The 15516-nt window shown below is 38.9% G+C and overlaps 1 protein-coding gene across 2 annotated transcripts in view; it reads right to left on the bottom strand.

The window, feature by feature from the left end:
- The window catches only part of EDIL3 (EGF like repeats and discoidin domains 3), a 605475-nt gene that overhangs the window by 235431 nt on the left and 354528 nt on the right, over nucleotides 1-15516 (bottom strand). For both annotated transcript variants that reach the window (XM_063453707.1, XM_063453708.1), the window contains one exon: nucleotides 14117-14230. In XM_063453707.1, coding sequence (XP_063309777.1) covers nucleotides 14117-14230 — 114 coding nt within the window. The remainder of the gene's footprint in view (nucleotides 1-14116; nucleotides 14231-15516) is intronic.

Genomic DNA, 15516 nt, shown 5'->3' with positions numbered 1-15516 from the left:
AAAAATAAAGTAACCAAGACTTATATTTCTTGTTGGATGGTTATGAAATATGAATGCAACCTGATTGCACTGGATCACATGCATCACTGTAGAGTGCAATTTTCTTAAGTGATCTGGTTTCAATTCTAAAAAATATGCAGATCAGATACATTACCGATGAGTGTGTCAGGATTACTGTTCATCCAGCACGCAGAAATAGTATCACACCTATGACTAAGGATAACGTCTAACCGGACCTTAGAATGGCCGGACTTTACGTATCCGAGAATAGTCAAAATACTTGCCGAGGTCAGGGACACAGAATGAGACACAATGATTAGGAAAAGCCAAAATTCAAGGATACCAGAAATCGGGGAAGTCAAAACGGAGCTAAAGTCACACTCTCGGATAACCATCAAAGGGAAACCATGACAGGGCACTGATCAAAAGGCAATTTGGGTTTAAATAACCCTCTTGAAGCTGTAATTGGCTGTATGTGGCCTCTGACCCCAAAATGTGCATGCACATCTATGACATGACGTCGCACGCACGTAAGCGCCATCTTTAATGTGGGCAAAGGCTATATCCTTATTAAATACAGAACCGTAGTGTCCGGAATCTCTAGGAACGCCACACACGCTGGGGACACGGGCAGAAGGAGGTCAGGTAGCGGTTTGCCGCGAGCAAGGTAAGTATTTATTATTTCTGTCGCCGTGACTGCTGTGTTTCTGTGCGGCCACGCCGACAGAATCCCGCTGAACCGTTACAGAGTGCTAATGAATAAGTAGTTCTGAAGAAACACTCAAAAAACAGGTGCGTAAGAAAATGTGACACTTTACACTCTGAAGAAAAGTATTGATACATTTATAGTATCTTACATCTATTTTATGAAGGATTTTATATATGTAACACATAAGGTGAAGAAGACTCAGTGGTTATGGTACTTAGCTCAGTGCTAAAGCTTATACCGGAAGAGTAAAGTAAGTAAACCATTTGTAAAGGGCTATATTAGTTACACTGGGTGGGCATCAGGGCACGTCTGGCACCTTAACCAGTAGAGTGGGCTGTCATGGCTTTGGTGCTTGGAGTGCTCACTTAATCCAATATGGCATGTAATTAAACAACTGTGTACCCGTCTGACATATTGCGTGTGTGCTTAGCCAACATATTGAAGGATTATAGAACAAGCATCTCTCAGGCACATTTTCGGTTAAATCTAGCCAAATGCATCAGGAAATGAAACTTATCTGGCTGCATACTGGAGATGTGTAGCAAAAATCTCTTAGAAACTTCTATCAAAATCTGCATACAAACCTTTCTAGCTACACGAGAAGTGCTTACAGCATTACTTCTTAGTGCACCAGGATCGTAACACAGTTGTGGTAAGTCACAAGGACCCCAGATACTAAAAAATGAGACTTGGTCGAATTTTGTCTATATCAGAGATGATTAGGAAATACATTAAACAATGAGCACATCCAATAAAGGGATACTATAGGCATCAAAGCAACTTTAGCTTAATTAAGTCATTTTGGTATATAAGTCATGCCCCCACAGTCTCATTGCTCGATTCAATGCCCTTTAGGAGTTAAATCACTTTTGATTCTGTCTATGCATCCCCTGGCTGTGACCAGCACAGCCTCCATGAAGAATACATATTTTCATTCTTAGTCAGATGTTAACTTGCTTTAGATGGTTTCATTGAACTTTAATCCCACACAGGAGGCTCCTGCAGGCTATAAATAGAGCTGGGGGTTATGAAATTCTAAAATAAACAGACTGGGAAATTAAGGAATTTTAAACATTAGCTCTCTATTTACCGAAAATGTTTATGAAGTTGTAACTATGGCTGTATAAACAAAGTGATTTAACTCCTAAATGGCAGAGAATCGAGCAGTGGGACTGCAGGGGCATGATCTATACACCATAATTGCTTCATTAAGCAAAAGTTGTTTTAGTGCCTAAAGTGTCCCTAGAAGGACAAGAATCTCTAAGATTGGCAATTGGAAGACTGACATTTTGATTTCTATACTAAGAAAGCAAACTTTTATAAACAGAAGTCATAGTACAGTAATATGTTTGTTTGACATTCTGGCGCATGGCCAGAACATAGCCTCTTATTTGTTTTTAATAATAAAGGGATACCATAAGCACTTTAACAAGCATCCAGGATGACATAACCCGAGGAGGAGGTTGCTGCAGTGATGAGGGAGACTTAGCGATGGAGAAATGGTTTTATTACATTTAACTTTTTCTTTTTTCTTTTCTACACATGGGGGATCAAATGGATAAAGGACATCCGGGCGAGTGTTAATATGTTTTCATTCAAATTAAGCTCTGTACAGGAATTAATCTAAATTGAACCCTTTGTAAAGAAAAAAAACAAATACACCATAGTTGATGATGTATTATATGCATTTACAGCACAACTCAATCTCATTAAACTCAGCACTTTATATAACACATTATGTTAATTGTTTAAAGTGACTATTTATATATTACTGGTAGAGATGTCCCGAACGGTTCGATGGCGAATAGTTCCTGGCGAACATAGCTTGTTCGCATTCGCCACAGATGGCGAACATATGCGATGTTCGGTCCACCCACTATTCGTCATCATTGAGTAAACTTTGACCCTGTACCTCACAGTCAGCAGACACATTCCAGCCAATCAGCAGCAGACCCTCCCTCCCAGATCCTCCCACCTCCTGGACAGCATCCATTTTAGATTCATTCTGAAACTGCATTCTTAGTAAGAGGAGGGACAGTGTGCTGCTGCTGATTTAATAGGGAAATTGATAGCTAGGCTAGTGTATGCAGTGTCCACTACAGTCCTGAAGGACTCATCTGATCTCTGATGTAAGGACAGCACCCCAAAAAGCCCTTTTTAGGGCTAGAACATCAGTCTGCTTTTTTTTTTCCCTGTGTAATCTAATTGCAGTTGCCTGCCTGCCAGCTTGTGTGTCAGGCTCACAGCATAAACTGTGCCCACTTGCCCAGTGCCACTACTCATATCTGGTGTCACAATAGCTTGCATTTAAAAAAACAAAAAACTTTTTTGACTGTAATATAATAGCAGTCCGTTTCCTTCACACGTGTGCGCTTCAGGGCCTGCCAGGGCACAGTGTCACACTAGTGCAACTCATATCTGGTGTAACAGTAGTGTACATTAAAAAAAAATAGAAATTTGACTGTGAAATAATAGCAGTCAGTTTCTTTCACACGCGTGCTTTTCAGGGCCTGCCAGGGCACAGTGTCACACCAGTGCCACTCATATCTGGTGTAACAGTGGTGTACATTTAAAAAAAAAAAAATAGAAATTTGACTGTGAAATAATAGCAGTCAGTTTCTTTCACACGTGTGCATTTCAGGGCCTGAAAGGGCACAGTGTCACACCAGTGCAACTCATATCTGGTGTAACAGTAGTGTACATTTAAAAAAAAAACTAGAAATTTGACTGAAATAATAGCAGTCAGTTTCCTTCACACGTGTGCGTTCAGGGCCTGCCAGGGCACAGTGTCACACCAGTGCAACTCATATCTGGTGTAACAGTAGTGTACATTTTTAAAAAAAAAATACAGGGGGCTTGTTGTCACCTTTCGGGGACCCTTGGTTTTGTAAGTGGCTGGGTGGAGGAAGAGACCTTCAATGACATCAGTGAGGACAAGGAATGGGACATGGCTAACTTGGTATCCAACCTTGTGCAAATGGGGAGTTTGCGGTAGTGCAAATGGACTGTTTGCGGTTGTTTGCGGTGCATTAAATGGGGAGTATGGTCTGTCACTGTGAAGCGGGCGTAACCCTTACACTACCTGATCGATACAATATCACACCTGATGTTTTAAAGCACGTTATTCCAAACAATTTAGTAATGTTAGGTGATTTATGCCCTTTATGGATTAAAACCAGACTCTGCATCAACTATGTAATTTTCCATGGGAGTTTTGCCAGGGATCCCCCTCCAGCATGCCACAATCCAGGTGTTAGTCCCCTCGAAACAACTTTCCCATCACTATTGTGGCCAGAAAGAGTCCCTGTGGGTTTTAAAATTTGCCTGCCTATTGAAGTCTATGGCGGTTCGCCCTATTCGCCCGTTCACGAACATTTGCGGAAGTTCGCGTTCGCCATTCGCGAACGGAAAATGTTATGTTCACGACATCTCTAATTACTGGTATATATTTACAGATCTGAACTTGAGTAACCCTCAAATACAGGCACAGTCTCCATTTTTCCTTTGTACTTCATAATCTATTATCTGGAATTTTCCCCACCTCTCCGCAACTCCAATAACTCGAGCAGTCCACTATTAGCATTTTAATCTCTGTTCCTTATTACAACACAGAGGCAGCTCAAACAGCATTTTGAAATAGAGCTCTGAAACGAAAGTAGTAAACTCCCAAACAATACAACTTCCAACTGTTTAAAATCTCAGAAAATACCAGCCACGCTTTAATGAAACCATATATAAACCAGATAATGATGAAGCAAATTGTTTTGCATTTATTTTTAACATGCTATTCTGCACAGAACAAGCAATACAATATGATAAACAAAATAAATTTCAATACGCTGGGGAAAAAAATAATAATTCATAAACAAATAAATATAGCTAAAACCTTTCCTTCGAAGTGAGAAAATATTGCTGAGGTAGGCCATGAAGGTGGGAATAGTAATATGATAAGAATTTTTGTGAGAAGGAGATGAGCACACCCTTAACCAAAGACTTAACCCTAGACTGGACCGATAGATAACTTCAGACCGATAATCACTACATAAATATAAATATATTACTTAAATTCTACTTCTACTTAAAATAGTTGTGCATTTTAAAACTCTATTAATTTAACCTGAATTTTGCAACTCAGCTTTTCAATACTTACAATGCATTCATTATGTATTACATTGTAATAAACTAAAAGCTGAATTGGAAAGCCAAGGCTACGGAAGCATGCAATTCACAACAATCTACGCATGGATTCCCTGATAGAGCAGGGCACTGCTTACTGAATAGTAATTCATTCATGAAAGTCTTTGGGAGAGTTGCTTTATAGTAAGCAGAGTAAACCTGTACTTTACTAAGAAAATCTATCTGGAGGTCTTTACTGAATAAACTCTAAAGCTATTAGTAAGGAGAGTTATATCTAAAGAATTGCAAGGGGGTTCCAAAGTGTAGGCTCATATAACTGAACAGAAAATTCCTTTACTAAGCAATTCTTCTAGCTCAGAAGAGTCCTATTCTCCACAGCCCCCTTCTCTCTTGCAAAAGAAAATATGTGAACATTGACTGGATACAACTATAGGATTCCAACAGGTCAAAGAAGGTCCAGGCACTCAGCAAAGTGAATTTAACAGGGTTTTTTTTTAAGCATTATACATGGCAATGTTTCGACCATCATCTGTGACCTTAATGACTTGATACAGATCATAGATGGTGACCAAAATGTTGTCTTGCGTCATATATTAAAAAGCTGTTAAATTTACTTTGCTGAGTGTCTGGACCTTCTTTGATTTCTTTAATTTGCTGGAATTCTTCTACTAGAGGTTGGGCCCAAATCCAGGCCTGGTACTCCATAACTGTTTGCTTTGAGAAGTTTCATCTCATCGGGACTGCAATCCCTTCACCAGAAATTTACGGATACGGCTATTGGGCCTAATTCTCTTCGTAGAGGAATGATTTACTCTTCTAACTCAACAGCAATTTCCCCATTAAAGTAAACTGTTAATCAGTAAGTAAAGTGAACCCTTACTCTGCTAAGAGAATCCAGGCCATATTTTGGGTATTCTATAATACAACTGAACAGACTCGTCTTTTTATGAAAGATGCTGAAGAGAAAGGGAATATTTTTCATGTTTTTTATCAAGATTTTTATCTTAGCATCAAATGCTTTCATGTTAGCAAGATTTCAAAATTAATAATTTATACAATTTATAAACAAGCTTGCTAAAATATTTAGTAGGGAAATGTAACAAACAATAGTTTTGTCATTTCACCACGAAAAAAAGTTTAATTCCTGACATTATCTAGCGGTGTACATTGGCGACGATGTATACCAATTAGAGGTAAGAAAAACATTTATGAGTCTCAATTAACACCTTTAGACCAGCATAGACTGAATCTAATTGTCATTATGTGTAGGTTGTAACGTTATAATGTAGAAAACCCTATAACATGATACAATTTGAGCAAAGTTAATTAAATAGGTTCGCTAAATGATCTGTAAACCACTTCGATTGTACAATCTACCTTTTTTAATTAACCTAGATATGTTGTATAAATAAATATTATATCTCAATTTTAATTTAGAGTGCTTTTATTACCTGTACTATTTTTCTTAAAATTACCCACCAATGGGGTTTTGGAGACATCATAAAAATATAAAAACTGAAAGCCGAATGTCTCATTAATCAAGATGGCGTTATTTTTCCATAATACATGCTTCACTTTTATGTATTTTGGGATTAATGTTTGAATTAGTATTGAAAGCTAAAAGTGAATTTGATGTCAAAATTAAAGTCAAAATAACTGAACTGGAAAAATTCTCCAAATCAGCAATGCTTCCAGTTTGCAGACTTGTGAACGTTGAGAAAATTCAATTTGGCTATTTTTCATGCAAATAGTAAATTTTTCGTCATGCTGTAATTTCGGCCAAATGTCAGTTTGGCTGGCCAGCAGTTCAGTACCAAAAACCCAATTGGGGAACTAAATCAGATGAACCAAAAGGGGCCAATCAGTGCACTGCAAGATATATAGATACAGAGTTATTTAATAAAGTGAGAATTCAAAGTGATTTTAAAATGTGAGTCCAGAGTAACAGACTTTGAGTTCTCAATTCAGTGAATAACCCTGTAACTTCAACACCAACGTAAACAGTCCAAACGCTAATCCTGAGATACATACGTAAAGCATGTATTAGGGAAAAAAATGTCAGCTTGAATTTGAAATTTATTTTGAATTCGTTTTTGATTCTTAATATAGTGAAAAACTCTATGGAGCATATTCCTTCTTCCCCCAAATTCTTACTGTAATGAATAACGCTGTTAGTGTTAAAATTTGAATTATTTAGATTTTAGGGCATCACAGACACATACATGTCCTAGTCTACCCTGAGATTAGGCCCCCATTGGGCAATACATTACAGTTCATTCATTGCATTAACTGTTTGAAAACATTACTGACTGTTGCAATAACACACATATAATGTAAATATTCATACATATATATGTTTTTCACTGAAACAATGAATTAAAACAGAATTGTAAAATTTGGGATGATTTGGAAAACTTCTCCACGCACGCTATAACTATGTTGTCATTTTAGGCTGATTTATTTCAATTCATATACACTGAGCAAAATGATAAACACAACACTTTTGTTTTTGCCCCCATTTTTCATGAGCTGAACTCAAAGATCTAAGACTTTTTCTATGTACACAAAAGGCCTATTTCTCTCAAATATTGTTCACAAATCTGTCTAAATCTGTGTTAGTGAGCACTTCTCCTTTGGCGAGATAAGCCATCCACCTCACAGATGTCTAATCAGCATCTTGATATGACACACCTGTGAGGTGGATGGATTATCAGATTTGTGAACAATATTTGAGAGAAATAGGCCTTTTGTGTACATAAAAAAGTCTTAGATCTTTGAGTTCAGCTCATGAAATATTTTGTTCAGTGTATAAAGAACACTGAATATAATTATGACATCCGAGTGAGGTTGCACAAACACCACGAATGAACAATGTCCCTTACATTCGGCATAGTATCGTCAAGATAGAATGTAATAATAAGGTAAACAATTATTATTAATAATACAGTAGCTGATAACTCTGGGAAACTGGGAAACGCGACTTTGTTACCTTCTTGAGAAGGTATAGGTTATGCATGAAAGGCTGAATTTAATGTCTGTACTTACATCTATGTAAAAAATTGAACTGTTGCACTCATGCCCTTTGTCACTAAATAGATTAATACAGAAAAGTCACTATACATTCACAGAGAAACAATGGTATATTCTAAGCTGGGTCTTTTTGAAAATAGATGAGTATTTTTTTTCTGGGTTACATATAATTTTATTAGAATTCTATGCAATATTTATAGTAAAACCCATCTCCCTTGAACATGGGAAAATTTTCTGATTTTATTTAATATAACTCTACCAAGAAGTATATATCTGGTTACTACTGTTTACATTGTCTGATCTTTGGTGGTCCAGGTGTTCCTATTTTATGTAGATATTAATGTTACTTTCTAATAAAGGTCAGCATCCATAGGACAAATAGACACGGCTGAAATATATTGGATATTCTAAGATTATTCGTATTGTGAGAGGGCCATATGTGGATCCAAAAACACAAGGAGATATTTTAGATCCTGCTGAGCAGATAACACTTGTATGCAGTCAGTGTAAAATTGCCCCAACCCACTGCCATACTTTATGGCACACATGATGGGTGGTTAGTAAAATATGAGGGCTCCCCCAGAGGATTTTAGGTGAAGTGGTTCCACATTTTCCAAATTTCACACCACTTCTGCATCGAGTTGTGAGATAATACAGGGAGTGGAGGCACATGCGGTGAGCCCCGGTTCCTAGCCTCTCCTTCTGTAAGTCAAAGGAAGGTATCAATTATTTTTATGTGCAGTGAGAAAAACAGTGGTGTCAAAATCTAAAGAAAAAATTCAATGAATATTTATCCCTTCAAGGGTTCGTCACTCTCACAGAAGCTGAAAAAAACACATCATCAACAACAACAAATTAATAATAATAAAGGCATATCCACACAATAAAGGTTAAACATGGAGAGAACACAGCAAGAACAAAGCAGCTTTAGCAATGATATTTCATATCACAGATGTAACCTTTGACTGCATCGTCTCACTCAGGCTTTCTACTTATTTGGCCAAACGTCTGCAGGGATCTTTATATGCAAGCATGAGGATAAAACCATTAGGATTCTATTTCCTTCCCACGTTTAATAAACTATACAGAGAAGTCTATAAATATTTCTAATGGTAATGAAGATCAATATGGAATTACATTCTTAAACAGATTAACATGAACTGGGGCTGGAAAATGTGTTACACTTCGGTTGCTTTTACATTATAACCTCCAGCACCCTCAGAGATCTTCGGTATTCCCTTCTGAACCAAAAAGGCTAATGATTGACACTCCTGGTTCTATTTGTTATTGGTCTTATTTCCTGATTCTTTCTGTCCAAACAAAAATAGGTAATTTATCTCAAAAACTAGGAAAATGTCAAAATATATTTTCTTGGGAAAACACTTTATATAGAAGAAAAATTATCATGAATACAATATAACTGTAATTATTCTAAAGCATTTTATAGAAGGATGTACATACATAAAGCAATGTATACAGGTATAAAATAAGATAATTAATTGATGTTTGGAAAAGAACTGCATTTTTTTATATTTTAAACATAATCTTTAGATAGTATATGTCAGGATCCTATCCTGACAACCAAGATATTATTCTGTTTTATTTCTGCAACATCTGTTTCTTGCCTCTAGTGGCCTCCCTAGCCAATAGTCAGTCACTCTCACCTGCATAGCATGATAATCCAAGTCTTCTATAAAAGTCCACACCCGGGGCGGGGCCGGACCGCCGAGCCGGCTGGTCGCATGCAGGACCAGCTCCCGCGGCCAAACATCAGCAAACGACATATTTAGGCGAAATTTGGCACAAAACCTGCCGGCAACGGTGGCCCTCGCTGGGCAGAGAGCCCTGGGGTCCAGGGTGAGGCTGGCCCTACAGGCTACAGTCCCCTGGAGGAAGAATCCTACCCGACTTTATCGAGGCCTACTCCAGAGGCGAGCGGGATGGACGGCCGCTGCCCTGCCGCTCACTGCCCGGGGCTTAGAGTCGGGCCAGTGGGGGTGCCGGCCCCGTTTCCCCCCCTATGGACCAGGGGGGTGATCCCGGTCTATAACCTCGAGAACTAAACTACTAAGCCTGCATCTTGAGTCTCCCGCCTGTAATACAGACCGCATGTCGGGCCCAAGATGGCCGCCAAGCTCCAAACTGCGATCACAAGACAGCCTGGAAACGCAGACAAACACACTTGCCCGCCGAATCTGTCCTCACATGCCGAGACCTATGGAGGAGCATGGAATACAACTCTACTTACCTAGTCCTATCTACCACGCATGGGAGAGAGGCTGAAGAGGCGGCTACACAATCCACCAAGCACTCAGCAAAACGACTTGCTCGACGGCGAGCCAGCCGACGGACATCCCGTGAGGGGACTTACACCGCGGTACGACGCCGCATACCACACGCCACGCAGAGAGAACCCCGACCGGGACTACCGTGCTACCTTAATCCAATCGGGTGAACTCTCAAACAAGAGGCGCGTCGGAAGAAAACATACCCACCGGACCCCGCCATGCCGCCCAGGTACGAGCTTACAGGGACTTACCCCAATCCAGCACCCGTTGGGAACTGGCTAAACATCCTTGGACATCCCGCAGCCGATCCTAGCTCCTGGAAACAACCACCTGCTTCCCTGATACGCTTCTCCTTATGACAGATCGTCTTACTGTGTATTTAATTGACTTGCTTTATTGGGCCACAGGACAATGTAGTTTTGTCAGAGCAGAGGGAGGAAGAGTCTCTAAGACAGCCACATTAGTACTTGCATACAGCTAATCGCCTATTGTGATTTTACTTTAGCGTGTTATTAATATTTGATATCAAGCACCTAATCTATTATGCGTAGGATGCACTAATCCGAACAGATTAGCCAGATAGTAATCTCAGACTTCTTAAATCGTACTGAAGTGACACTCAGATTTAACCGTTTGTCAAAATGAATGCTTCAGTGGTCACAAAATGGCCTAGATTAGCAAGCACAACAAAAATTTGTAATTGCGTCATGCTCACCCCAGTGCAGCAAAGCGAAATTCCTAGCCAAGCTTTTCTTTATGATCCTTTAGCATAAACTGAATGTACTAGCGGTGTAAACAGCTAAAGCACCAAAGGCGTACTACTCTAAAGTTGTATCAGCATAAATAACCTACTCGCAAGTATGACCTCACATGTTATGCCACAAAGCGACACCTATTAGCTTACTATATTAATGTGTTATGTATTCACCCAAAAAAAAAAAAGTGCATTGTTTATATAACCCCCACTGTAACTAATGTCATGAAACCTGCATATGGAATGCCGTTGGGGTACCATATGTATGCCTGTAACCAATATACGCACTGCAAAAATAAAGAATTAAAAAAAAAAAAAAGGCCACACCCAACTCATCACATGGCCTTTACATTGAGAGAAGTTGTTGTGTTCTGAACCCGACATGTCTTCTGCTTCTGGCTCCTTCTGAAGAAAACCTGCTCCACCCTTACTTACCTTCAACCATCCTGATTCAACCCATCCTAATTAATCCAAGCATCCTGCTTTATTTCTATACTGGGCTTTGTTTTCATATTGATTTCCTCCCAAACTGCCTGGATATTATAGACATTCTTATTATTTGCAAGTATCCTCAAAGACCCTGAAACTGCAGTTCTGATTTACAACCATAGAGGCTGATCACCTCAATTGCTGATTTAACCTGTCTTACTTTATCCTTTTATATTCCTGTTTAGTGTTATCTAATTGTTTCCCTGTCTCTTGTAAACCTGTTTTGGGGCATATTGCCTAAATGTTTATTTTCATACTCCCCTGTAATGCCGTTTCTAGGTTCTGCTTTCCCCCTTCTTTATTATACCATTTCCCTACTTTCTCCTGTTATTCTTATTGTTACCTTTGTCTAACCATGCTTAATAATTTAAATAAACTACCTGAAGTCAACCTCAGCATAAGTCTCTTGTCTGACCTGATCAGAACCATGACCGTGTACCTCAAGTCTATTGTGGTTTGGTACAGTTCCCATCATTCTTTTATCTATAGTATCTCCGTTAAGTCTCTTTTCATTCCTTACTGTTTCCATCTAAGTGGCTGGTCATGTTTAGAAAGAAGATGACTAGGAATGTTAGGAGATGTATGGGTGGCATCATTATCATTTTTCTTTTATTACCATCTTTGGTAAAGTGACTTTACTATCCAGAACTGTGTAAACGGTAAATAAAAGGTACAAGTAACTGTGATGAAGAAAGTATTGTATCATTCCCTACATATATCCACACTTTGTCTCTTCTTATAGACTTCACTTGTTCTTCATTCATTTTGGTTCTTTTTTACTAAGTTACTAAGTTCATCCTACCATCTCCATACCAGTTCTCCCTTTAAATTTATTTTCTCACTTTTTCCCAGATCTCCCTAATATCACTACGCTATCTTTCCCTCTATTTTATCCCACTTGTCCAATGACCTTCTTTAGTTCCTGTATCTCACAACATCTCCTCTTCCCAGATAGAGATTTTTGTTTGTAAATATCTGTTTATTAAATATTTTTTTCAGAGAGAATGCAGGTGGTGAGGATAGAGAAACATGCAGGTTTCAAATATGAGAAATAAAATCTGATAAATTTAAATAAACAGATTTTCACATGAGTTAGTAGAGATGAGACATGCAGGTCTCAAAGTAAGAGTAAACACATAACATATAGGTATAGATTTGTGTGAGGTTTCGTTGCGGGGAAGCGCAAGTCCCTGATTGCGGGTGTATGAGGGACTCACATTTCCATGAAAAATAACCATAAAACTGTGCATATTTGATCCTGGTATACAGGTTCCATGGTCCCCTCCTGTAGTTTAGATTACCAAATGGGTCCCCTGGACTTCGCATGCATGTACTGATTTAGTTGCCAATCCCTCCCTACTCAGATACAGACTTTGTCTTTCCACGTCAGCCTCCATTTACTCTTCTCTTTCAGATAATCTTACTTTTATCTTCCTATTCCATATCATCTTTGATGGTATTGACTGCTTAATCCATCCTCTCTCCTTTGCTAGTTCTACCTAGGTGTCCACTGATAACAGCTCTGGTGAACATTATTAGTTATTCCAGAAAAAAAATGTAAATTAACTGCCATAGAGCAGTAAATGTTTTAGATTGCAACATTTTGATGACTCCGCAGTAGGTACCTCTGATTAAAGGAACACTATAGGGTTCACACAAACATGACTGTACTGTTCCTGACTGCAGTGCTAAACCCACCACTTAGGTGGCTTGCCCCCCTCAGCTCCCTTAAAATGAATTAAAACTCACCTTATTTCCAGCGCCCCACGGGTCTGCTGGCACTCTCCCAGCCCCTTTGGTGACATCATCAGAATTGCCGATTGCCCATGGGGAAAGTATTGGATTGGCTAAAATTGGCAAAGGGGCAGGGTCAAACATGATTTTGGCCAATCAGCACCTCCTCGTAGAAATGCATTGAATCAATGTATCTCTATGAAGAACATTCAGCATCCCCATCCCTACTGTGCAGCACTGAGTTAGGAAGCACCTCCAGTGGCCATCTGAGAAGTGGCCACTTGGAGGTGTCCCTTGGGGCAATGTAAACACCGCCTTTTCTCTGAAAAGGCAGTGTTTGCATTAAAATGCCTGCATATAATGATTATACTCACCAGAACAACTACATTAAGCTGTAGTTGTTCTAGTGACTATAGTGTCCCTTTACCAGCAGTATTAGTGACCTTGTGCGTTAGTCACTTATAGTGTTCTAAAGTAGGACTACTTGGATGTATGACAATTGTAGAGAAGATGGTGAATGGGGTAACTACAGACAATAGGTAGAGGACATAGTGTTGAAATTAAATGGAAAGTACATCAGCGCAAACAAACTAGCAGCTCAAGTCTGTTATTGAACTGCAACTCTTGTTATGCTCATGTAACTCATGTGGCAAGTTGTAATTAAAATTGTGCTGATTTGCATATGGGACATGGGTTTTATGTTTTTTTTTTTTTTCATAAGCAGAGTAATTAGAAAGTTATTTATAATGACAGCAGTCTGACATGATATAATGCAGATTCTATTCATCACCATCAGCAGGCTTTCACAGAATGAAGCTTCTTGTCAGAATTCATGTTTTGAATATGAAATTCTAAAGAAAGCAACACTTAACGTTTTTATAGGCAATGTTATGAATATGTGCATTCATTCATATTAAAGTCATGCTGGTATAATTAAGGTGTGTGCAAAATGATGAAGAAACAGTATATACTTACTGTATTGGCAGTTCCTTCCCAAATATTCTCCAGGGCATTCACATGTATAATTTGCAACCAGATCTGTACATATGCCTCCATTCTTGCACGGTTCAGTTTCACATTCATTTACATCTGTTAAGAAAATAAGTTGAATTATAATACTGCTATTTTAGCTAAATGATAAAAAAAAACTACTTATAGAAACAAGGAGATATAACATACTAGCTAGTGGCTACAAGTATAATCTAAATGGCATAAACCTCTTAAAATAATACTGGGTTTGTTCAATGAATCATGGTTAAGTGATAAGGAAATTGTAAATCTCTGGCCAAAATAACTGAAAAGGACACACACACATATATATACACATATATATATATATATATATATATATATACATATACATATATATATATATGTATATATATATATATATATATATATATATATATATATATATATATATATATATATATATATATATATATATATATATGTGCAGAGGTGTAAATAGAGGTTAAATGTCATTATAGTGAGAACATACCATAACTTAAATCGTACACATATATAAAGTGTTCATTATTGTCAACTTATATAGGGAAAGAGATAAATATGTGTTTCGAGGGCTGATGTCCCACTCCCTTATGTATAATGTTGGTACAAGAGAACTATATACAACAATGCATATATCCCTCTTGGGATGCCCCATACTCCAAAAGATTGATTCACTAGTATTACAAGGAGTCATGAGATCCAGGTTCAGTTAAGTTCCCAAATCGCAAGGGGGTTTGGAAGCTATGCTGCACATCTAACCTTAACTGTTGTATGCCCAGGGAGACAGAATTCCAGATGGCAGCAGGGCCGGTGCTTGGATTTTTAGGTACATAGGCGAAGATGCATTTTTCCGCCCCCCAAAAAAAAACATCTTCACCTATGTGCCTCTTAACCAGCCCCGCTCCCCTCCCCGACCAATAGTGGTCCCTTCCTGCCCCTTAGTGTTCTTCTCCCCTCCCCCCTCTTTTCCCTGTCTCTTGGTGTTTCTCTCCCATTCCCTCCCTGTCCCTTGGTGCACCCCACACCCCATTAGTGGTTACACTCCCCTTCCTGGTGTGCCTCCTACCTCTATTGTTGCATTGCCTAGCGGAGCAGATCCCCTAAAGGAGCTTCAGTTTTCTGTACCCGGCCGAACTGACAGGGAGTGCTCTCTCTGTGAGCACCTCCTGTCAGTCTGGCCAGGTACAGGAAACAGAAGCTCCTGTACTGCGCTCCGCTCCGCTACACTCTGTACACACTGACAGTCACACGCTCAATGACAAACACACAGACGTCACTGACAGAAACAGACTCATTGACACTCATTGACAGACACACGGATAGTCACACACATACTCAATGACAAACATACTCTCACTGACTTG

This window comes from Pelobates fuscus, chromosome 5 (genome assembly GCF_036172605.1).
Source record: "Pelobates fuscus isolate aPelFus1 chromosome 5, aPelFus1.pri, whole genome shotgun sequence".
NCBI lineage: Eukaryota > Metazoa > Chordata > Amphibia > Anura > Pelobatidae > Pelobates > Pelobates fuscus.
The sequence above is the reverse complement of the archived record's forward strand: the minus strand, read 5'-3'. Positions and strand labels throughout refer to the sequence as shown.